We start from the raw sequence: 24,795 nt of genomic DNA, 5'->3' as shown, positions 1-24,795 counted from the left end.
TTATATCATTGAGAAGGCTCAAACTACAGATGAAGTTAGATACTGAAGATTGTAGAACGGGTATTTAAAATTATTAACTGATCAAAAATTTGTAGTTGTCATTAAAAAAAAATACAACTTAGCAATTCAGTTCAGAAGGAAGACTATCCCCAGGAACATACACATCTGTTTAATATTACAAGCCAACTGTCAACATCCTAAGTGAAGTTTTAATTTAATATTTTTTCTTTCTTGATGTTTTACCTTTAATCAATGCCTCATGAGAGTATCAACTTTCTATAAGAAACTGTTAAATATAAAGAAATGTTATTGTAGCATGTTTATAAAATCATAGTTCGAGAACTTTTTATTTTTCCAAAGCCAGACCACAACTTAATTATCTGCAGGACATTCCAGGCTCACAATTGCAAGCTCCAGTTCCCAAGCAATTTTAAACAATATCTACTGTACAGGACAGAGGGTACACAAAAGACCGCAACATGCTTATATTTCCAAAAGTCAGCATTAGGCCCTTTCGACATGGTTTTTATTTTCATTAAACAATATTTGTTTCCTCACTAATCATTAAATGGTTTTCATCACCAGCGCCTTCTTTCCTTTCACATGTCAGCTGTTAGCATCAGTGTTTGTGTTCATAATAAATAAAAAAGTGACCCACCCAGTTACTGAAAAATGAACACACACGATGCCAGGCTCAATGAGTGTTAGGGATTCAGCAATATATTCACACTCTGAAAACCATTCTATTTTAATCTAGGCTCAAAAAAAGACCAAAACTTAATGGACTTGGTACAATATTCTCCTTTAAAACAGATTCCAGCTTCATGGTGCTTATGTTATTGTGGGCACACAGATCCAGTCAGTGGTTCAAGACACCAACTTGGGAAAACGGAAGAGGAAGAAAAGACAGCAAGTTCAGATTCCAGACCCTGATGGAGAAGACTGGAAACTGCTGCCAATTTCTACAGATGCATGAGGAAAGTAGCCTGATTGATGTAATACACCACACACTGCCCAATGCGGACAACTAATGGAGCATGCCAGTTTTAGGAAAGATTCTGAGGAAGGGCATTGAAAAGGGAGGGAGAGAAGAAAGAAGCAAGAGGAGGAAGAAGGGCAGGAAAGAAGACAGGAAACTATACACTATGATGCATTAGGGACAATCATAAAATATATAAAATGCAGAAGAAACAAAAGAAAGTCACATCTAAGTTGGAGGTCAAACTGACAACCAGTAGAAACAAACCACCCAATAAACGATCTGAAAAGCCTTCAAGGTGTCAGGCACTTCATAGTTGCACAGGAAGCCTGTTTTCAGAGAAACAAATATATTTAAGTCCAATAAGCTATTTCTACACTTAGATGGGTGGGCCAGTGCAGAAAGACAGGAGTGTACAAATGCAGAGCAGTCCACATCTGCTATCTGGGCTGAGCACTTTCAAAGCCTTTATTCATTTTAATACCCTCGATTGAAAACTACTGTATTCACCTATTAGCAAGGAGCAAAATAGAAGTTATTTGGCCACAGGTCACTCTCCAGAAACAGAGGATCCCTGCCATTATCCTTAACCCATAAGCCATCTTTGGTGTCATCACCTTCATCAAGAACTAACCTACCTGTTAAGTGGGGGGCCCAACATGCCTGCCTTCTCCAGGACTGATGCCTTAGGTTTCCTATGCTCTGGTGACCTCTCAAATGTCTCCCTACGATTTACCTCAGAGCCTTTTCTTCTTCACTCTCCAAAGTCTCGGTCTTCATTTACATTCACGTCTCCTGGGTCTTTGTCCCCAGTACTGTAACCAGTCTTGCAGTACCCTTCTGTCTTTGCAGCTACCTGATCAGTGTGTCACCTGATTGTCAGCCATGTGCCTCAGACAAGAGGACAAAATATAACGCCCACTTCATCACCTCTAGCTCCAGCCTAGCCTCAACGACATCTTTACCATTGTCATCTCCTATATCTAATGAGCTACTTCTGGTCAAACAGGTCTCCACTGTCTTCTGTTCCTCCAGTTATGGACTTAATTCAAGCCCTACTGGGTCTGCCTAGATTTGTTACTGTGACAGCTGACTAGGTCATCATTCTTGCTGCCAATCTGACCCACAAATGGCAGCAGAATGAGCTTTCTAGCTCTATGTGACCACGCCAGTCCGCTGATAGAAATGGCTGATAGTTCACAGCAGCCTTCAGCTGTTCTTTTCACGACTGGGGGATCCTGCTGGACCCTTTAAGGTCAAGCTGCAAAGTTGGCTCTCACGTGTGGGCACTTTACTTCTACTTCTGCCGTCTGCCACTGTGGTGACAGCACTTACAACAGGCTTTCGTTAGGTACTTAAAGCCTGCCTGTCTTTTCATTAGACTCGGAGTTCTTCAGATCAGAGATGATCTTACTCATGTTTGTCTGCCAGCGGACAGTGGATGTTCAAACAGACGTGCTCAGGAGTGAGAGAGGGAAGCTCTGGTTCTCAGAGGCACTCTCAGTATCGTGTGAACCAACTATGCATTTAACATGGAGTGAGGGGCACAGCTAAGAATGCCACACAGCTCTTTTGGGCCACATTATGCCCTGCTCCTTCTGAAGGGCTCTCCCATTTCCTTTGGAAAGCTCCTCCCTAGCACTCAGCAGTGTGCAGAGCTGTGAGCTAAGAGGCCCATATGCACATGCTATCCATTTCCTCTGGAGGCCTCTGACTGCACTAGCTGAGCCCCAGCATCCATGTGGGTGCTGTAAGGACAGAGGCGCTCTTGTTTGGCTACCACAAAGCAAGGACTTTTGGGGACCTTTAAGAGGGTTCCAAAGCTAAAGTTTGTGTTTTTAAGGTAGAATATAAGGCCCATGGTGCCAGGTACGGTGATGCATGCCTTTAATTCCAGCCCTTGGGAGGTAGAGGGAGGTAGATCTCCATGAGTTTGAGGTTAGCCTAGTCTATATAGTGAGTTCCAGGACAGCTAGGACTACACAGAAAGAATCTATCTCAAAAAAAAAAAAATCCCATGTGATCTGAAAAAGGAGTATAGAGACAAATAAAAATGATGACAAAGAAGTACCAGTGCTGAAAGGCAGACTAGAGGGAAGAAAGGAAACTCACCATGTGGTGATATTGTTAGGTCAACCGAATCCAGCCATTTGGTAATATCAATCCCACAAATTCTTTTGATCATCTAAGCTAATATGCATTGAGGTCTCTGTAATTTGTAACTATAAGACTCCTGATAATGTAAGTTAGTATTTCTGAGAAGAAAATCAAGGTTCATACTAGAGAATATATATATGGGTGTGTGTTTATATATACGTGTGTGTGTGTGTGTGTGTGTGTGTGTGTGTTGGGTGTTGGGGGGAGGTAACAACAAACACTGAGAGGTGAGAGGAGACCTCAGGTTAGACCTGACAAGACTGAGGGGGAAGGAGAAGCAGCTAACAGCATACTCCAATAGGGGAAAGAGATTTCAAAGAAAGCCTTCCATTCCTGACAGTGTCTATCAGGCCTCTGCAGAGCTGCTCTTTAGTAGAATTATCAAAAGAACTAAGTTTTATGAAGAGTTGGAAAAAGAAATGAAAAACAAACACAAATGATTACTTCTTTAACAACAACAAAAATAGCTTCCCAAAGAACAGGAGAGGCCTCCGGGACAAGGGAATCTGAGAAGCTCCCCCGGGAGGCAGTCTGCTGGGCTGGAAGGCTACTAGTGAGGACTGGAATGGACTGCTTTCCAATCTCCCAGAGAGGAGGACAGAAAACTGATTTAAATTTCAGTCTGAACCCCAAGGCTAAGGACATGCTGTAGGAAGACTGAAGAGGTGGAAAAGCGAAAGGAAAATGGGCTTGTGTGGCTTTTGAGGGGGCCTTATCTCTGCTGGTTCAAACAATAAACAACTATCTGGGGAGTGCCTTTCAGTCATCGTTCCAGAACCATATAAGGAAACCTTACTGTAGGCCAGACTCTGTGCTAGGCTTTGAGACTCTCTGCTAGGCTTTGAGACTCTCTGCTAGGCTTTGGCCGTAAAAGGAGGCATAAGGACCATTAGATGTTTACATCCCCTTAAAGGAAAGAGAAACATGGAATCCTAACCTCTCCCCTTTCATCTGCTATGGCCCAAAGTAAATAATACCATGCAAGATTCACACAACAGTATTTTTCTAGTTTCACCTGGAAAGTTAAGTCTTGTATGATTGATAAATAACATAAAGTAGTAACAAAAAAAGGTGTCACAGGCCATAAAGAGTTCTTCACTTAATACATAAAGCAGGCAGCAATAGCTTTGAATCAGGCCAGTGTAGGCTAGAATAACTCACATTTGAGAAAGTGGAGGAGAGTGAGTGGTCCATGAAGGAGAAAGAGTTGCAGCCATGCAGGGGGATATAAGGCAGACGGGATTATGAACAGGACAGTTGGGTTGAAGCTGGTTAGAACCATCAGAGAAGCATGGGACTCAACCCTGGAAGGACACAGCTAGTTTTGCAAAGCCTTCTAGATACCAGCTAAGTAATGAGAGCTTGTCCTATGGAAATGAGCGGTACTGGAGGGTTTTGAGGAAGGGAGGGAGGGAGGGAGGGAAGGAGGGAAGGAGGGAGAGAGGGAGGGAGGAAGTAGATGAAAATGACCTGACTCCAGAGAGATGAGGGCCCAATGCTATCTATTCTACAGGCTAAGCTCCAGGTGGCCAGGGCCTGAACCTACACGGCCACAATGAAATGGGTATGAGAGAAAATACTGCAGCTAATTCACTTCTTTTACTTCCAGATACGTGCTGGACCATGTGCTCTATGCTGTAAGGGAAGTGGGACAAAGGGCCTGTCTGTCCTCTGGGGCCTCGCCACTAAGAAGACAGGGATGGCCAGGAAAGGGGGAAATGAGTGAGACAACTACAAATGTGGAGGTCACTGATGACAGCTGGTTCCTAAACATTTGTTTATATGACTACACAAACGTCCAAACGTCAGACTACCCGGAAAAGGTTGTCCTCCAAGACACCCTGTGCTGTGCTTCACAGCAGAGGACGCCACACCACTGGCCAGTGAAACAGTCCAGAAGCAAACACCTGAACTCATCAGCCTGCACCAAGCAATGAGCACCAAGACAGATTCTTAAACAAGAGAGGGGGGCTGTTTGGAGACTGAGATGTCTCTGGATTTCACTTTCTGATGTAACCGAGGCATGGCTGCAGACTTCCAATTGCTTACTCACTCCCAGACACGTATCTAGAAGCTTTTAGAAAAGTCATCACCTCTTCTTCATATCTCTTTCTTCCCTTCCTACTTAATGTAATTTTGATTTCACTTCCTCTTGTCACTGCTTGCTTACAAATCACAGCCTGTGTCTGGAGTCAATTAGGCCTATGAAGTACCCCACCACGCCTTCATCTGGGGACTCATTTATATACTTTCTTTCTTATTCGGGAGGTAGAGCTAAAAGCTGTAACTCCAAAAGTTTCCAATCAACCATCACATTCTATTCTTTGGAGAAGTATGCTTTTCTCCACTGTTAAGAAGGTGACATCAAACTATGCATTCAGCAGGAATATTTCCTTTCTACCTATATAAAGACCAACTGTGCTTCGGGAATTCACTTGCAAAAACCAGTGCCGCGTGTAGATGATAAATGCTTGATGGCAATGGTATTAAAAATTTTTCTTCCATTCAAAATTAAATGTAATTTCCTTATTACTTTAATGGAATCCCTTGGAGTTGAAGTATTTAACTAGTCTCTTTCACATCAAGTATTCACTGTGAATGCTCTTTTAATAGTAGGTGTGTGAACTGTCCACTGACAGAATGAAAACACACTTTCACTGAAACAAAAACTGGAGAAGGCCACAGCAGCTTGATTTGGAATCTGATAATGGCTTACAGATTCCATTTCAGCTCAGATTTACAGTCAGTGTGCCACGGAGCCATTTACCACCTCTAACCTTTCAGGTTGTATTTGAAAGAAAAGCATGAACTGCCACATCACTGAGAAAAAGCACACTGAAGCCAAAAGTACTTGACTTTTCTTCTGCAATGCTGAGCTAGAAAAGAAAGGAAAAAAACAGAGATCAAACAAAACTCACCTTAAAGAGAGAGACAGAGATGAATTGTCCAAAGTGCTAGTCATGAGGTTTCCGCCACGTCACTGTCTTCCAGGGTCGCCTTGAGTAGGACTGTAATGCAGCACTGGGCATGACTGGCTGGTGTCACCCTACTGGCTAAATCCATCATGGTACAAGATGTTTGGCATACACAGGGAAGGCTCTAGGTGGTGAGCAGACACCTAAAGGAGTCATGGGCTATGGATGCAAAGCCAATACCCAAGTGCCAAATCAACTCCTCTCATTCAGACTTCCAATATCCCACTGGAACCTCTCCCTGCTGACTCCTACCAGAAGCCAGGGGCAAAGGCATCCTGGCATGCTGTCCATTAAGATCCGCATCGTGGACAAAGGTAGCAGGGTTAGGCAGAGTAGATCCCCAAAACCAAGGGATATATGGCAAATCCCTGGCCTGCTCATCCTCTACCTGGGTAAGCTGAGTTTTACTCAGTCTGAACTGCCATCCTGCATGTCCACCTTGGAGACTGTAATCATTCTTGGCCTATCTTTCTTCTCTTCATTCCTACATGTGGAAAATGTACTGGTCTTTAGGAGACCTACTCAAGTCACCTCTTCTCCAAAGCTGCCTTTCCACTTCACCCAGGAGTAATCTCTAGTTTCCTGAATCCTCAAAGTTCCCCTGTCAAGGGTTCATGACCACTTACAGGCACTTGAGAGTTTACCTGAGATGACTTTGACTTTCTGACTCAGGGTCTCTATGAACACTTGTTTACTGTAAGTTCCCATGAAAATTCACCTCCTCTCTTTGCTGGGTTCTTAGGCCAAAATCATGAGTGTGGCCTATTAGAGATGCTTCATGATCATTGGCTAAATTAATGTCTCCTTCCAGATTCTAGGAAATTGATGGTTTTCTTAATTTATCTCAGAACACAACCAAGGTAGATTCCTTATTCTTAATGTACATAAGGGGACACTGAAGTAGCTGCTATTTTCTGGGCGTCTAAAATGTACCAGACACCACACCAACAGCTCTGTGTAGAGCATTTCATCCAGCCCCAACAATGTGGAAACTGAGCCTTCGGACTGAGGATCTCTTGTCCCAACTACTAGAGGCTCTCACTAAGTGTCTCCTAAGGCAGGGCCTGAGCAGTAGTCAGCTTCCTCCCCCACATCAGGATCCTTCCCTGGAGGAGGCCTACACCCAATGGCAAAATGACAGGTCCCTTGCTTCACTAGGCAATTCTAAAAACCATCTCAGCATCCAGCATGCTCCATGAAAAGTAGAATCTTATCTTCTCGTGTCTATGCCCCTATAAACTGAGTTTATTCTTTCTCAGTGATTTCACTAACACTGAAGTTTGTTTCCTATTTCCCCAGAGCATATGCCAACATCAATATTATCTATAAGAAATGTATCCATCACTAGACAACTGTTTCAAAAAAGAGAGTGAGGAAGACAGAACAGGAGAGCGAAGGGGCAGTTTAAAGGTTTTCCCCTCCCAAAGCTTGGTTCAGCAGTAGTAGTTTTATCCCCCCACCCCTGACCCCCGCCAAAACTACTCAATACTTTCAAATCCATGTGACTTCTAGGACAAACTGTGCTCCTAAGGTCAACAAATGATGTGACAGCACTTCAAGGAGCAGAGCCCAGAGGCCCAGAGGCTCATGCCATGCCACAGAGTGCAGCTCCATCAGGAAAAAATGGACACCGAAGAGCCTGCAGGAGCAGCCTGCCAGCCAGAGATGAGGTGTCCTCTTATCACTCAGCCAGGGAGGTGGCTCGGCCTTCTGAACCTCATTTTCTTCACAGTAGAGGCCTTAGCTTGCAGGACAGCCAATGACAGTTGCTACACAGGGCCAGGTAGGGCAGGTGCTCAGTGACAGCAGTTACTGTTAAGGCTTATTGTTTTTACAATGACAGCCAAGAAACTAAGAGGTCAGTGCAACATTTGTGGGTGATTTTCTTGGGCAGGTTAAGAGAATCTGAACTGAAACTCTAGCTGAACTATGGGAAAGTTACTCCCTTTACGAAAGGCTTTACTACACATCCTTTAAATAGGGTCCCGCCACAGCACACTTAATACATACATGCATACTGCTTACCCGTGACCTTTTTCTAATCAAAAGCTTTTAATTCTTCCCCAAGTCCTACCACAAGTAAAATCCCATCTCCTAAGCTCTTTGCTTCTGTTCTGCTTTCCATAGCGTGTTAATTAAATTCTGAATGACGGGAGCAGAAACAAGGTCGCACACAGTCCATCACTCAAGTTGCAATGGCCTCGTTGCTATGGTTAGTCCAGCTAATTGGTATTTCCATGCTTGGAGTGTGGAGTTTTTGTCCTTATGGTTTTAACTCTGAGGACTTTAAGCATTGACCTTTAAACCTAACCTGACAGTGAAGGAGTTCTTCCTGTGCCCTGACACACTCTTTGGCATGCCATGTTTGCCTAATAATTCCCCTATGCTCATCAGGACCAGCAACATTACGTCATTAAGACTGCTGCTAACTTTCAGACTCAAAAAGACCCCTCCACATCTAGAAGCAAGGTATGTCAGCATCCATTTCCCATTTTCTTCTGTTTTTATTCCATAACTAAATCTCTAGTCCATTCAGAGTGTACATACACTAAAACAGAGGTGTGAGAATGTTTTACATGTCTCCTTTAAAAGCATGGAGAGCTCTGAAACACCCAGTCCCAGGCTTAAAGGCCTTATGAACCAGTCATATCGCACACATCTGTTAGAGCTAGGATTTGGCATGCTTTGTACCTGAGAAGGCCAGTGCTCCTACTCTACCAACACATACCTTCCTGTTGTCTCCAAAAGTCAAATACCTGTCCTCACATCTGTCTTCCTAGATGAATTTTGCAACTACTTTCACGTTCCTCTTCGAAAAGTTGTTAGCATTCTGATGGAAACTGCATCAGACTTACAAGCTAATTTAGACCTAATCTCTCTCCAACACTTGCTCTTCTCTCTCAGGTTCAATGTGCGTTTCTACATACTCAGGTCTAGATCGCTATAGAACTGGGTCATTTACACTTCTTTTCAAAGTTATTACTAAAAGTTCTTTTTTTGCTATGATTGTAAGTGCTTCTGTTACACTCTAAGTGGCCACTAAACAGATTCAAGGTCACCTCTAGTGTCTGTACATTTTCATGATCAGGCCACAAACCTCACCCTACTCACCCCCACTTGACTTCACAGCACTGGCTACAAGCACCCACTGGCCTAGTAAGCCAGAGTCCTTCCGCTCACTGCAACACCCATCGTCATGCTGGCCACCCAACCACTGTGTTTACTCTTCAGGGATTCACTAGCCAGAACTTACTATGGCCCAAGCAGCATCAAACTTGGGACAATCCTCCTGCCACAGACTACCAACAGTTAGAATTATGGGCTTGAGTGACCACGCCTAGCTACTAGTTACCACCCTCTCCATATTCTCTCGGCACTCACAGTAAGTTCTCATGAACTTCATGCTTTCAAATGATCCAGTAATCATTTATTCTTATCAATATTAGGGCAGGCAAACTTTTTATTTGGGAAAAATTCAACATAAAACAAACTAAATTTCTAGTTGTTGTCTTTTAAGAAGTTAGGATAAATCTGAAACAAATTTGGTAAAAATGTTCCATTTTTTAAAATGGTGACAAATTGGAAGCAGATAGTATCAATATTTCAACAGATATTCAGGTAAATCAATTATGAGATATTTTTAATAGATATGCAGCAAAATAGATTAGTGGTATACATCAATACAGACTAACACAGAAAAATGCTGGCCAACACAGTGCAATAGAGGAAACAGAGAAGAGGCCAAACAAACACGGGGGAAGGGCACAGAACAGATGTCTAAAGTTATTGTAGGAGAATTTTATATTCATTTAATAAGAGTCTAGAAAGTTACACACCAAAATTGTAACAACAGCTTAGTCTTCTTTTCTTCTATTCTGTTTAATAAGCATATACTACATTTATGATCAAATTTTAAAACGGTCAACTTCAAAATGTATGCTGATAGTAGTTCATTATAAGAGTACACACCATTATTAAACTCATTTGTAAAAAAAAAACATGCAAAATGCCAACTTTGAAAAAAGTCATTGTTTCATTTGGTTAAAAAAGTCTGAGCATACAGGGACTTGGGGGAAAATGTCTCAAGGCAATGAGCACTTGTCATCAAGAAGAATGTTAAAATACACCCTAGGAATTTCAGGACAGAAACTGAACAAACCATGGGACTATCCCACTGCAAAGGCTCCCAAGGACCATCTACTCACAACCTCTCATTTGGAATAATGGGTACAGAGCAGGGGTCTGCAGGGCCATACAGCTAATTACTGCCGAGAGCCAAAAGGACTTCTAACTCAAAATACACACTTCTAATTCCTTTCTCAGTTCTCATGAGTCACAATAGCTTGCTGCCTGTCTCTACTTAGAGCACAGAAATCAGCTGTAGATGCCCCTGAAAAGGCAGAGGTTCCTTTTAGTAGCTTCCTTATCACTGACTCTAAGTAAGAAGAAACATCTTATGAAAGGAAGAAAACACGGACTGGGGGAACCCAACTCATGAGTCTCAGGATGAGAACATTTTGACAAAGCATATGCTAGAACACAATTTGTAGGATTTCCAGACTTAGAAAAGACTTGAAAGCCAAGAAGGAAAATGCTCTCTGCATTTAACCTTGCAACTGTGTTGCAAGTTTTTTGTGTGTAAGCTCTTGGGTTCATTCAAGAAGCCGATTTCTCATTCTTCAGGTTTATGCACCCTCTAAGAGGAGTTTCAAGGAGCCTCTTTTTAAGATAATTTTATTTATTTATTTTGGGGCTTTTTTGAGACAGGGTTGGCTGGCCTGGAACTGGCTGTATAGACCAGGCTGGCCTTGACCTCAGAGATCCATCTATCTCTGCCATTTGAGAGCTGGGATTTAAGGTATGAGCCACTACACCTGAGCTAATGTGTTTTAATCGAAAGGAGTCATATTATAGGAATGACTGACATTTGTAGACCTCCTTGATCTTTCACCCACCAGAGGGGACCCATATGGATTTCTACATAACAAGAAACCTCAAGCATCAAGTTCACATGAATTCTAAAACCATATTATTCACAACATAATCACCATTATACATTTAGCATCATAGTTCAAACCCTTAAAAACTGAAACACTAAATGAGATAAACCACAAAGACCTTAGCAGAGCTCCTGCCTAGAGAAGATGCTCAAAAAATGACTAGTTTTAGGAAATGTGGGCTCTCTTGAGTGTATGTTACAGTGCTTTCAATAAATCAACAGCCTGGCACAGTCATCTTCCCAGAGATATAAGGGAGGGGTTTCAGGACCCCATCCATACAAAATCCACAGAAGCTTGAGTCCCTTCCATAAAGTGGCACAGGATTTGCCATCTTACATACTTTAAATGCTTATAACAAATACAACTGACTGCTAGGTAAGTAGTGGTTAGACTGGATTATTCAGAGGAGAGTGACAAGAAATATAAGTGCATGCTCAGTACATAAGCAGTTTTTAAAATTTTCAACCTACAGTTGAATTAATGCACAGCTTCTATAGGAGAACCCTATAAAGTAGAAGGCCAACTATATTCTGACTTACAAGTTGGCGCAAAGCTGGCTAGTATCTGCCCGACAGACAAGGTTCTATTTGTAGTATGCAGACAAATCTGTTCTTGATCCTTCAGGATGAAACCAGGTCCTAGACAGGAAGAATTTTACTAAAATTATCACAATGGAAGGGATTATTTTAGGTCTATCTTAGGGGGTAACATGATGAACCACTGGTGATCTGCAAGCTAAAATAAAGAGAGAGAGCACACTCCATTCCAGACTGTTCTTAGCATAGTAAGAACATCATCAACTCATTGTCCATAGAAACATGCATGGGACACCATGACTACCAAAACAGTGAGACAAATAGGGATCCTAAGCCTCAGTCCCCATCTGGACCCTCAGAGAGGTTGACTGGCCATAAAACCAACCCAGGGTGTGATAGATTTGTAAGACAAGACTTAGCCTGTGCTGTTGGCTGGGTGTGTGTACTAAGTATTTATCTTGGAGATACTTATTTACCAGAAGCACTGTCACTGGGGACATCTACCACTTACTGTCTTAATTAAGCCCAAAGACCCTGTGCTTCTTGGATTTACTCTCTCCTGTGTGGCATTAAGGAGAGAGATATGAGTGACTGGCACCTTCTCTGAAATCTGAGGGAGTGCTAAGGTGAACTAGCACTGTTTAATTTTCCTCCCAGAAAGCTTCAGTGCTCTCTTGCTCTCCCCTTTCCCGACTCGCTCTCCCCATCTCCTCCCTCCCTTTACCACACCAATTGGTTAGAAAATATGCCAGCAGCATACTAAACACAGGTGAGTGCCCTATATTTCTCTATCACCGAGAACAAAATACTTGGCAACAGCGACTCAGAGAAGAAAAGACATTTCAACTCATAGTCTGAGAGGGTGCTGACCATCCCAGTGAAGAGGCCTGATGGTAGGGCGAGCTCCTGGCTACGGCAGTGGGAGCATAAAGCTGACTGTGTACATCTTGGTGGATCAAGAAGCAGCAAGCTCAGGCCAGAACCAGGACAGGGATAAACCCACAAGTCTGCCCTCCAGTGACCCACTTCTTCCAACTAAGCTTCATCTCTTAAAGGTTGCACAATCTCTCCAAATAGTACCACCAACTGTGGACCACGTTTTCATAGACATGAGCCTGTGGGGAGGGAAGCATTTTATATCCAAACCACAACCAATTCATAATCAATAAGCTGGAAATGGAGGAAGACAAAAAATGTGACAACAACAAACAGTTTTTGGGTGTAAAATGACCACAACTTAACTCAAACGCAAACCTATAAGGAAGTGCTTCAGGCAGCACCCCCCACACACACACATACACATAACACTCACCAACCGTCATAACAATGTGTGACGTCACGGCAGCCTTGGTTCTAAACAGGCAGCACTGTGCATGCTGTCACACCATGTGATGCCACCAGCACTCCCTTAAACACCATGTTTAACAGCAAGACTACTATGCTAGGAACCGCAGTGATCCTACCGAACAAACTGTTCTCTCCTACTGGATCAATGGTTTCAATACAGAAAACAAACACTTCTAATACCATCCCTGCTCAGCCTCAAAGTATTAAATTAGCGTACCTTTGGATTGTATCTTGTTAGAATATTTGATCTTTGTAAGTCCTGCTTGAATTATCAAATTGAGTTTCATTTTTAAAAATGTTCAATGAATTTTGGCTTCAGGTTGGCATACAATTTCCAACAATTTCTGAAATTGCCCAAAGCATATTTTTTCTGCCATTTTTTGTACTATGTATTTATATAAGACAGCAATTTCCACACTGGAGTTTTTAAAACAAAATATTGATCAACTCAGAAATGCTGAAAATGTCCAAGGTCCTCCAGTATCAAATACTTAGCATTCTAAGCCTGTTGGAAGAATGTCAACATGATCACTTCATTAACAGACAGCAGGCTGAATTTGGCCTGCAGACCAAAGTTTGCACCCTCCTCTATGAAATCCAGAACAGCCTCATGTCTAGGGACCCAATCCATCACTCGGGTCTCCCCCAGTAAGTAGTCCTTCTCATCCCAGTCTTGTCTCTGCTACGCTGGCCCTGGTAGGCCTCACTCTCTGCTCACACACTTCCCTGCACACTGGTACCCCTACCAAAGTTTGGTACGATGGCTCTCAACCCTGATGGCCCAATTAAATTACTGCTTTCTCTCTGAGGTTTCCATTAATTCTCCTCCAGGAGACTTAGGAGCCCTTTATCTGTATTTTCGAAGTTCTTTCTGCCCACACAATGCCTGATACACATCAGATGTTCAATCAGGTAATGGAATAAACCAATTACTAAAAAACGAAACTTTAAAAGCTGTAGTCCTCCTAAGTCCTAGGTGAAATCCAGAAGGGCAACCCACAGGAAGAACTCACAACTGACATCCTAAGAGTCTCTGGCACTAAGCTCTACACACAGAGAACACCAGTTGTTAGAAACCACAAAGACACAACATTGTGAAGTTAAAAGGCCAGTTAGTGGGTTCCTGGGCCCTCTGGTTGGTTCCTGAGGGTCCTGAAGGAGAAGGGGAAAGGTGGAAGAGAAGGCTGGCTAATGAATGTCTCTTTTCTGTGCCCCCCACCCATCCCAGCTTTCTTCAAAGCCACTCTTTATTTGCAAAAGGTTTCTTTCTGCCTTATATTTTTAAATCGGTGTGATTTATCACACCCGTTCTGCTTCTAGCTGTCATATAAGCTGCACAGTTTTCCTCTCTGCTCCTGGGGTCTGGCCCCATCTCCTGCCTCCTCCTCTTCCCTCTGGCTCTTGGCACCTGCTGCCAGATGCTGCTTCTGAAATGTGTTCCCTCGCTGAAATCCCTGCTCAACAAGGATTACAGCCAATTTCTGCATAAATCTCCTTCCAGCCCCTCCAGATAACAATCCAGGTGGTTCCAGCTCACTTACTAGGCTCTAATATTGGGGCCTCTGAAAGGGAAATCAAAGAGGACCTGAGGAATTGATGCTGGAGAGTTACACTTGTCAGTCACCCCCAAACTGCACTGTGTCTGCTTCTCCTTAAGAGAAGGTCTGAACTTCATTAATAAAGCTAAAGCTACTATTTATAACAGATGCTGGGCTCAGTATAAATCTATATCTGAAATAGTCAAGAGACCTATTAGGACTGCACATTTTTAGAACTAGAAGGATGCTTGAATAGCCCCAAAAGTAAAAGCAAAGAGATACAGTCAATTAATACTTACTAATTCAGGAGATATGCACTGTGAACCTATATTCCTGCACTGTTTTAGAAGCTATGGATTCAGTAGAGATCAGTTTTCTTTTCACGGGAGCACACAGTCAAGTAGATAAACTAAGTAAACTATACACAATATGTTAGCAATGAAAACATTACATGGAAGAGAAAAAGGATGCCACTTTAATATAAAGAGGTAGAGGAAGGCCTCGCTTAGGAAACATCTGGGCCACCTGAAATCAGCAGAGATCAATCTGTGTGTTTTTGGGGAGCAGTGCTCCACATAGGGGAACAAGAGCTGCAGACCCTGTGGTAGGAAGGTGCCTGGTGTGTGAGAGGACAGCAGTGAGGACAGGACGGCAGGAGGAGGATGCAAGGGGAGCACTGAGAAGTGATGACAAGATGGCAGCAGGAGGAGGATGCAAGGGGAGCACTGAGAAGTGATGACAGGGAGATGACAAGGCCAAATCACCAGGTCTGAGGCCACTCTAAGAACTTTAGGGGACCACAAAGACAGCTTGGCAGTTAAAAACACTTGCTGTTCTTTCAGAGGACTGCTGTGAGATGGTCTTTCTGTTTGCTGTAAATATGTGTTGCTACCATTGGTGAATAAAGAAGCTGCCCTGGCCTATGACAAGACAGGGTGTAGCCAGGCAGGAAATCCAAGCAGATACAGGGAGAAGAAAGGCGGAATCAGGGCAGATGCCAGCCTGCTGCCCAAGAAGCAACATGCCAGCAAACCAGTAACACCACGGCCACATGGCAATACACAGATGAATAGAAATGGGTTAATTTAAGATGAAAGAGCTAGCTAGCAAGAAGCCTGAACCAGAGACCAGTTTGTAATGAATATTAAGCCCCTGACTGGTTATTCAGGTACCAGTGTGCAGGAAAAATTTTTCCAGCTACAGAGGACCTGAGTTTGGTTCCTAGCACCCACACCACACCAGGCAACTCACAACCACTTGTAACTCCAGTCCTGGGGATCTGATGCCCACTTCTGGATCCTATAGGTGTGTGAACTTTGGATTTCAATCAAGACCTAAAGTTAATGAATTCTGAAAGATGGCTAGATGAACAATAGACCAACCAATAAAATTCAACTTTCACAAAATCAAGATATAATAAAAAACAAAACTTCATTGTTTGAGCAATTTAGGGGTGGAGGGATAGAATTCTCAACAACTCAGACTCACTATAACCTTACTTGGAATTCTGTGATTTATCAGAAGTTCCCATGGTCATCTAGTCTAAGCTCTCAGTCTTGTTAATGTGGTAACTGGGCCTGAGAGGTTGCAGTGACTTCCTGGCAGACCTAGTGTTAAATGTGTTTTCCTAGCTTTCTATTCCATGCTACTCAGGAGCCCCTGCTGCTCTGGATATGCTGCTGGGCTGCTCACCGGGCTCTGGGTACCTGTGTGGTAGCTCCCTTGGTCTCTGAAGCCTCTAAAAGTTAACAAGGAAGAAGAGCTGCCACCACATGGCATCTCCAGGCCCAGCCCATTCCCAAAGTCATTCAAAACAACAAGGAGATGGGACACTTCCACACTCGTGCAGCCTTGAGGCAGGGGGAGGGGCTTGGACTTGCCTCTACTGGATGTGCTTCCCCATGGGAGGTCTTGCCTTCTTGTGGGGAGGAGCGGGGGGGGGGGGGGTGAAGGGGGAGGCTGGGGGGACAAGAGGAGGGAAGAGGGGGATCTTTGATTGGTGTGTAAAATGAATGAAAAAATTTTCTTAATTAAAAAAAAATAACAAGCAGGTAAGTTACAAGCATCTATCTATCCTAAGAGATAGGAAATGGATGGACATACAATGTGCTCAGTCATGTCAGGTGCGTCAGGCACCATGTGATATGTATTTGACCAGCAACCCTTTGCCCCCACTCCTGAACACAGCACTCCCCTTCTAAGGTTCTGGTGGGGCTGTAATCATAATATCGAAGCCACCTACTGGCCACAGACTGGAACGTACGTATGGTCTAGTCAACTAAAGAACCTTATTCCTGAGACCACAACAAAGGTTTTGGGGTTCAAGCAGAAACAGGTCCATCCCTGGGGTTTTATGGATGGAAGCTACAGAATGACACACCAAGCCATTAGTTATGTGAGCCAAAACACATATTTTGTTCTGGGTGGTTCATGAGTTACTATTACTTGTAACCACAGAATTCAGACTCTCACAGGCACTTGCACACCATTGCTAATTTCATCAGCCAAGTGACCTTCTAAAGTGGCTGTCATTCGTAGAAAAAAGGTAACAGGTTAACTAACTTTCCGACTTCACACAGCCAGAAAGGACTTGAAGCAAGTCCTTCTGCTTCAAGTCCCATGCACCACGAACTCAAGAAGAAAAAAACTCTTTGACATCGAAAAGTCCAACAATTTTGTTTAAAATTATTGGCAGGGGGAGGTGGGGGGGCAATTCTGTGATTAGGAGTGCTCTTGCAGACGATTCAAGTTCAGGTCCTAGTCCAAGTCAGTTGGCTTACAACCACCTGTAACTCTAACTCGAACTCCAGGGGATCTGATGTCCTCTTCTGGCCTCCCAAGGGTACCCCCACATGCATGGTACACAGTCACACAGGTATACACACACATAAATAAAAATAAATCTTTTAAACATTTTAGGTGGCTACTTAAGATACAAAAACAAAGAGAAAAAATTAAACTAGCAAAGAGGAGTTGGCTTCTACCTCTGGCTCTAGCACATGGCCTCAGCTGCAAAGACTTGGGGTCAGTCACTGTACTTGTCTGAGTGCTGTCCTCTCACCTATAAAAATGATTAGTCTGAACAAGTTGAATTCCAGGCCCTTTAAAAGCCTGTTCTGAAAATTCTAAGATTCTATTTGGGTATGCAATCAAGTTTTATCCAATTGCTGGGTAGGACATCAAACAGATTTCAACTTCATGTCAAGCCCAGCAGTTGGTAATGGCTCTTAAGGCACAGAGTTGAGGGGCTCTGAGCTACAGGACCTACCGGGAAGTGAGTGCTGGCTTCTGTGGTCAGAGGCAGCACATGAGAATACATGCATAGGTTCGACGTGTTTGCCATTGCTGGTAATTCCCTTTAAACCAGATGTGCTGCTGTCTTTCCACCACTGGGACTGCCTGAACCTTCAAAGATTCGTCATCCCAGAGGCTCTTAAACGAAAATAGTCAAAAATGTATTTTCAGAACTTGGGGAGCAGTCCAACTCATAATAGGGCTCTCTCCCCATAGGGCTGCTAGCTGAACTGTACTTCTTAACTCTGCTGTTCCCAAATCCTCTATTCCCAAGGACTGAAAATCTGTACAGCATAGTAAACCACCAATTTCAGGAAGGGCCCTCACACACCAAAACTGTGACATCCACACACTGTGTGAGAGCAACCTCCACAACAGCTTGGCCAGACTCAGGGTAGAGGAGTGAGGGCACATTATTTTCCCTTCCTCTCACTTCAACCCGAGACATGCCGCCTCAATGTGAAACATGGGATAATTGGAAATATGATAATGATATATATGATGGAGTCAATGGAGTTTTTGTTGTTTGGGTTTTGTTTGTTTGTTTGTTTGTTTGTTTTCAAGACAGGGTTTCTTTGTGTAGCCCCAGCTGTCCTGGGACTCACTCTGTAGACCAGGCTGGCTTCAAACTCACAGAGATCCACCTGCCTCTGCCTCTGGAGTGCTGGGATTAAAGGGGTACGCCACCACTGCCTGGTGCCAATAGAGTTTTTAAGATCTGTTGCAAATAAAAAGGGACCATTTTATAGGTAAATAAACTTTAATAATAGCATAGGTCTGGCTAATAGTTACCATGGTTAAGATAACCATGTGGTCTCCTGGGTCTTCTTCAGTGCTTCACTGCCCACATAATATTGAACTGTCTAGAGAGCAAAGTTCAAACTCTGCTAAGTGATCTACAAGTCCTTCTAGATCTCTCTCAGGCTGCCACACCACTCTTACTTTTTTCTGAATATCCCACATTCTTATGTTCATCAAACCAACGTAAGTCAAGCTGGTGCTACCTCATGCCTTTATGCATGTTGGCCTCTTTAAAAAAAACATATTTTGTTTATTCACCGACAACTCCATATGATGTGTTTTGATCATATTTGCCCCCTATTCCCCTCTAACTTCTCTCAAATCCCCTCCCACCTCCTTACCTTCCCCAACTTCATGCCCCCCCTTTAAAAATAACTCAAGTCCAACTGCCCATATACTCCTGGGTGTGTGGCCATCCAGGAATATGGGTGACCAACCAGCATGCTGGTATCTTAGCCTGAGATGCCCTTCCTAGCCTTATCTACAATGAAATGAACTACTCTTGTTTTAAAATGTGTGTTTGAGATCATTGTCCCATAAAGCCTTTCCCCCAAGCGGAACTAACCACTTTCTTCCTTGTGCACTACGGAACACCTGCAGGGCTCACCACAGAAGTTTTGTGTATAGATAGATAGATAGATAGATAGATAGATAGATAGATAGATAGATAGATGTAGATATAGATATATATAGCTATATAGATATATATCCTCCACAACTGCAATATTTTGTTACTCTAAAATAGAGCTGGTCAGAAGGTAAGTACTAAGTACATGTTTATTGTATCGGGGAGAGGTATTTATCTGGTCCATGATCCCTATTGAGCCTAGACATCTGTAAACAGCCATTAACTCATACACATGTATATTAATTCAAAAATTTCTGAGTGACTTCTGGGTGTGGGGGCCTGCCCAGGCCATTAGTCTCGGCACTTGAGAGGCAGAGGAGGCCACCTTTCTGTGAGTTCAAGGCCAGCCTAGTCTACATGGAAAGACCCTGTCTCAAAAAGGAAAGTGTCAGGCATTGGACTATGTGCCAAGCACACGTGGGCTTACTGGTAAACCAACGAAGCTTAAAGTTTAGGTCCCCCTGACTTGTAACTTTCAATGCTTTGGACGCGCGCGCGCGTGCGCGCGCGCGTGTGTGTGTGTGTGTGTGTGTGTGTGTGTGTGTGTGTGTGTGTGTTTCTTAAAAAGGGCAGACAGACTGCATATGCCTCTGGTGCCACAAAAACATCTACCCTTAGCGTCATAGATACAAAGGGATATAATGCAAACATTATATCTCTTCTTTTTCTTGTTTAGTCAACTATTTGCTCATTCATTCATTCAAGGAGCATTTACTAAGCAATGTTGTTAGTCACACATGCAGAGATAATGTCAACACTGTTCCTGACCTTATGGAGAAGGTTCCTACTTTGGAGACAAATGAAAGCCAGTTGTGTTCAGGGAACAGAAAGCAGTTTAGAGGACAGTGACACTAGGTGTTGGTAAAAAGATTATCCTAAACCAGTCTCAGGAGGTACTGAGTCCTATCTATTACTGGAGGCGAGGATAATGGAGAATTCAGCGGAGCGTGGACTGTAAACTCTATACGCAAGAGGAGGCCCAAACATGTACACGAAAGAGGCAAAGGTAAAGTGGTGAACGTTGCGTCAGAAAGCGAAGGGCTGTGGGAACTTTTCACTGGCACTCAAGTCAGCAGTGAGGGCGAACTCACTGCCTCAACTTAGCCACCAACTTCCTGATTACATGGAAAACCAAACACCTCTTCAAGTCTTGCTATTCCTACAATGTTCGGATATGCGTCCCTCTTCCCTAGAATAAACTTGTCGCCGCCCCTAGCCAGCTGTCGGCTCCGTGAGACCGACTCTTGTGTCTCGTTAAAGACACCCTCTCTTCACTCGGCTCACAAGACTGGGTCGAGTTTGGGGTCCAGGGTCCCGGGTACGGATCCGCCCCCATCTCCCGCTCGCCGCTTCCATAGCAACCAGCTTACCACTTCACGGGCCCGGCTGGAGAAGTCTCCTTTGGGCCGAGGGCTTCGGCGGAACAGCTCATCCCGGCTGCCATCGGCCCCGCCACCCACCGCCACTCCCAAAGCCTTGTTCCGTGTCTTCACAGTCTTGACACTTGCCCGGAAGAGGAGTGTGATGTCCACCGCCATAGCGACCCACACCGCGGCCAGAAGCCGGTCGGCACACGTCAGCAGTAGGCGACCCCAGCAAGAACCCGGTCGGTCGCTGAGGGACGTTCCGTTTCGCACGCTTCCGCCTGGGAACTGTGGGCAGAGAAGAAAGGTTCCGCTCCGCGCCGTGTACCCGGGAGAGTGGAGAAAGGTTCCGGCCTCCGTTCGGAATGCGGTATCTCCACTCCAGGCGGAGACATGAGTGTTATCAGCAGCCGTTTCTCCTCGCTGCAAACTTACAGCAAGCTCAGACGCTCGGAAACTTCCCGGGGCGCTGAGAACTGGGGTTCAAGGAACGACCATGAAGCCAGAAAGATCACTTCCTTAGGTCTCTTTAGAAGGTGGCCGGCTTGGTTGACAGGTGGGAGGAGTACCACCTTTGACCTTTGGCGTCAAGGGTTCCCCTTGAGAAGCAATGCGCGACGACCATCTGGGTGCAGGAGCTAGGACAGGGCAAGTGTACAAAAAAAAAAAAAAAAAAAAAAAAAAGATTTAGAGGCTAGAGGCTTTTCTTCTCCAACCTTCAGCCACTTCGGTAAAGCGAAGCCAGCGCCTTCCTTGGAATGCACAGAGAATTAAACAGAAGGCGCGTATAAAACGTTTTCATGTTGTTTGACTCTTATTAGTATATGGCCATTAGACATTGCTGTTGTTGATAATATGGTTGTTCTAAGTCTTCTTACATATGATGGGGAAGAGGCTTAGAGCAGACATCCCAGAGCGGAGATGAGGGGAGCTTACAGGAACTTATCAGAGTCAGACAAAAGTGGAACAGACTGACCTTGATCGTGAGTTATGGTCATCCTCAATATGTAGTTTTGAAAAGTGTTCTCTTGAATCATAGTTGTCGTAGAGAAAGAAGGTAGGGGAGAGGAAGAGAGTTACTGAAGTGGACTAAAGTCAGCCAGTAAGAGTTTTCCGAAGGCTTGGCTCATGGTTCATTTTATTTTTTATACACTTTTAAGTAAAATAGTTATGCCACTTTCCCGCTTTCCCTTCCCTTTCCTCCCTCCAGCCCCCTCAAGTGTTCTCCCTCCAACTCCTTCCTTATTCCCCTATTCAGTCTCAGATTGATAGCCTCTTCTTCCTGGATTATTATTGTTAGGTATATGTATAAGCATATGCATGGATATATAAGCCCAACCGGAACCTGCTCAGTCTGTTTTTTGGGGTGTGTGTGTGTGTGTGTGTGTGTGTGTGTGTGTGTGTGTGTGTGTTTATGGTTTCAGGGATAATCACTTTGTATTGGACAAACGATTAGTGGGTCCATCCCTGGGATAGGCTAACTCTCTCTGTGTCTCTCTGTTTCTCTCTCTGTCTCTGTCTCTCTCTGTCTCTGTTTCTCTCTCTCTCTCTCTCTCTCTCTCTCTCTCTCTCTCTCTCTCTCTCTCTCTCTCTCTCTCTCTCTCTCTCTCTCTGCAGTAATTGTTGCTTGTAATCCTGTAGTTTCTTGTCCAGGGGTATGACCTCATGGTTCATGTTTAATTCAGTATGGACTTTTCTAATTCCTTTTTTTTGTTTTGTTTTTGTTTTTCGAGACAGAGTTTCTCTTTGTAGTTTTGGTGCCTGTCCTGGTTCTTGCTCTGTAGGCCAGACTGGCCTAGAACTCACAGAGATCCGCCTGGCTCTGCCTCCGAGTTCTGGGATTAAAGGCATGCACCACTGCCACTGGACCGACTTTTCTGATTTTTGTTTTCCTTAAAAAGAAAGCACAACCATTGTGTGTGTTAAAATAGGGCTTTTTACAGTCATCAAGATGAAAAGCTAGTCTTATACTAATCCTTGGATCATATTTGCCTTTACACTTGCATGTTCTAATCAGTTGTATGATTGGGTTTTCCAGAGACACTGATCTTACAATAGGCTAAATGCAGAGCAGCTGTCTTCCATTAAGCCAGACTTAAAAGAGAATTGCAAAAATGCAAGTGCCAATTCTTACCAAGTCCTTTATTGTTTTGAAAACTATTTCCTCTATGAATATGTTTATGTTAATATATAGTAGGTGTACCCTGATTATTTTAGGTGAATAAATACTTCTAAGTTGTCCATTTTATTTCCAATATAGTAACTACCAATAGATAAAAATCGATGCAAACAAAAATTGTTTAAGGCTTTGTGTAATTTTGTAGGAATATAAAATTTTTCTGAGATCAAATGTTTGAGAACCACAGTATTAAAGACATGTTTAGAAGAAATATATGTTAAGGAAATATTCATATAACACAAAAGAAGTAAAAGATTATTTAACATCCAGAGTTATAGCCACTTCATCAGTCCTGAAGAAAAATTTCTATACAACTTGAGGAGAAGGAAGATGATGAGGGTGTGTGTGTGTGTGTGTGTGTGTGTGTGTGAGAGAGAGAGAGAGAGAGAGAGAGAGAGAGAGAGAGAGAGAGAGAGAACAAAATCTGTTCCAATGATTCTGCCTTTGCATCTTGCATAAATGGTGCTTTGTTTTATGGAGACATTAACGAGTCTTTGGCTGTGCAGAGGTAAGCCTGGGGCAGAGTAAATGGAAAGAGAATTAAATTGCCTTGCATAACAATGTGGAGGAGTTGAATTAGGGGAAAGAAGAGAAAGCCAGAACCTTGGAGGGGTCCAGGAAATTAGAAAGTAGATAAGTGGGGAGGGGTTTATGTAGGAGGGACACTGAGCTCCCTAAAATACTGTAGTGTGTGGGTGGTGCCTTGTGTGAGCCATGTGCTGGATGCAGTTGGGTGTGGGTAGATGAGCCTCCCAATTTTCTGTTTGGATCTGTAAAAGCAGAGAAAGCTGTGGTGGAGATGGGACCCAAGTAAACTCCAGACAGGCTGTACAGCCTCAAGTGGCAGTGAATATATAAAACCCTTGGCAAGTTCCACAGAAGAGGTCACTTGCCCTGACCGTCTGACTTGTTACACTCTCCTTTGGATTTCTCCCATCCTGTAATGAGTTAAATGATGGGCGCTCAAGAACTATGTCCATATCTAGGTTTTTCTTGGACCCTAGATTCAGTGAACAGGATATCTAGTGGCCATTAGAACCCAAAATTTACTTGCAAACAGGATCTGGAAATATAGCTAAGTTACAGTTATAGGTCTTGAGCAGAATATTCTGAATGACATCATAGGACCTAAAGTCAGTAAAATGTCGATATAAAAGATGCTGACTTAGGAATGTAAGGACACAGGCAAATAACAGACAGATATAGCTACATGCTAGAAATGCTGACAGTCACCAGGAGCTGAAGAAGCAAGGGACCATTCTTCCTTGAGAGCCTCAGAAGGATGTGTGGGTCTGCAAACACTTTGATCTCTTTCCAGGACTGTGGAAATAAATGTCTGTTGTTTTAAATCACCGAATTTGTTGTCATCTGGTACTGAAACCCCAGGAAACAAATGCATGCCATAATTCCCTTCTCTTCCCACCCTCCCTTCATTTTCTGGTCTCTTCTGTGCACGCCTCATTTAGTTTGGGGCTCTCTTTGGTTCCTCTGTCCCTGTGTGGGCACTCATTCCCTGCAGACAAGCCATCCCCAGCTGCCTTGGGTCTGTGTCTTTCTTGACTTTAAATTCTACAGCTACCTGCCTTTGTGTTCTCTTCTTCCCCTGTCTCTTTGATCTCCCTACAATCTTCCGTTCTCAGAGAATTGCAGCTGACCAGGACCCCTATTCTCAAAGGAAGGCTAGAGAGAATGAGCCTCATCTAGTAAGAAAGGATGCCAACAAGGGTACCTTTCATTGAATAGGAGTTAATAGGAGATCCAGTGGCCAACAGCACATGATCCAAGCATCACTTCTAACATGTGTCTCATCTCTTGCTGACAGCTTCTCCTTTAAGGAATTTCTTGAATGTAAGAGAATTTGTTTACAAGTTCTGCAGCAGCCTGTAGTATCTGAAGTGGGGCTTGTCAATCTGGAAAGATGTTCCACTTTGAAAGAAGAGATGCTTACCACATACTCACAACCACTCCAGAGGGCAGTGAATGACAAGCTTCCTCAG

General features: G+C 43.6%; 1 protein-coding gene across 2 annotated transcripts in view; it reads right to left on the bottom strand.

Annotated features, from left to right (window-relative positions):
- The window catches only part of Stx18 (syntaxin 18), a 98,809-nt gene extending 77,910 nt beyond the window's left edge, over nt 1-20,899 (bottom strand). Inside the window, exon 1 of one of the 2 annotated variants that reach the window (XM_059275790.1) lies at nt 20,626-20,899. In XM_059275790.1, coding sequence (XP_059131773.1) covers nt 20,626-20,793 — 168 coding nt within the window. In that variant the 5' untranslated portion in view covers nt 20,794-20,899. The remainder of the gene's footprint in view (nt 1-20,625) is intronic. The other variant, XM_059275792.1, reaches the window with a different exon arrangement.
- Nucleotides 20,900-24,795: the final 3,896 nt, after the last annotated feature.

Source organism: Peromyscus eremicus, chromosome 10 (assembly GCF_949786415.1).
Source record: "Peromyscus eremicus chromosome 10, PerEre_H2_v1, whole genome shotgun sequence".
NCBI classification, from domain to species: Eukaryota; Metazoa; Chordata; class Mammalia; order Rodentia; family Cricetidae; genus Peromyscus; species Peromyscus eremicus.
Note: the sequence above shows the minus strand (reverse complement) of the source record. Positions and strands in the feature narration are given on the sequence as shown.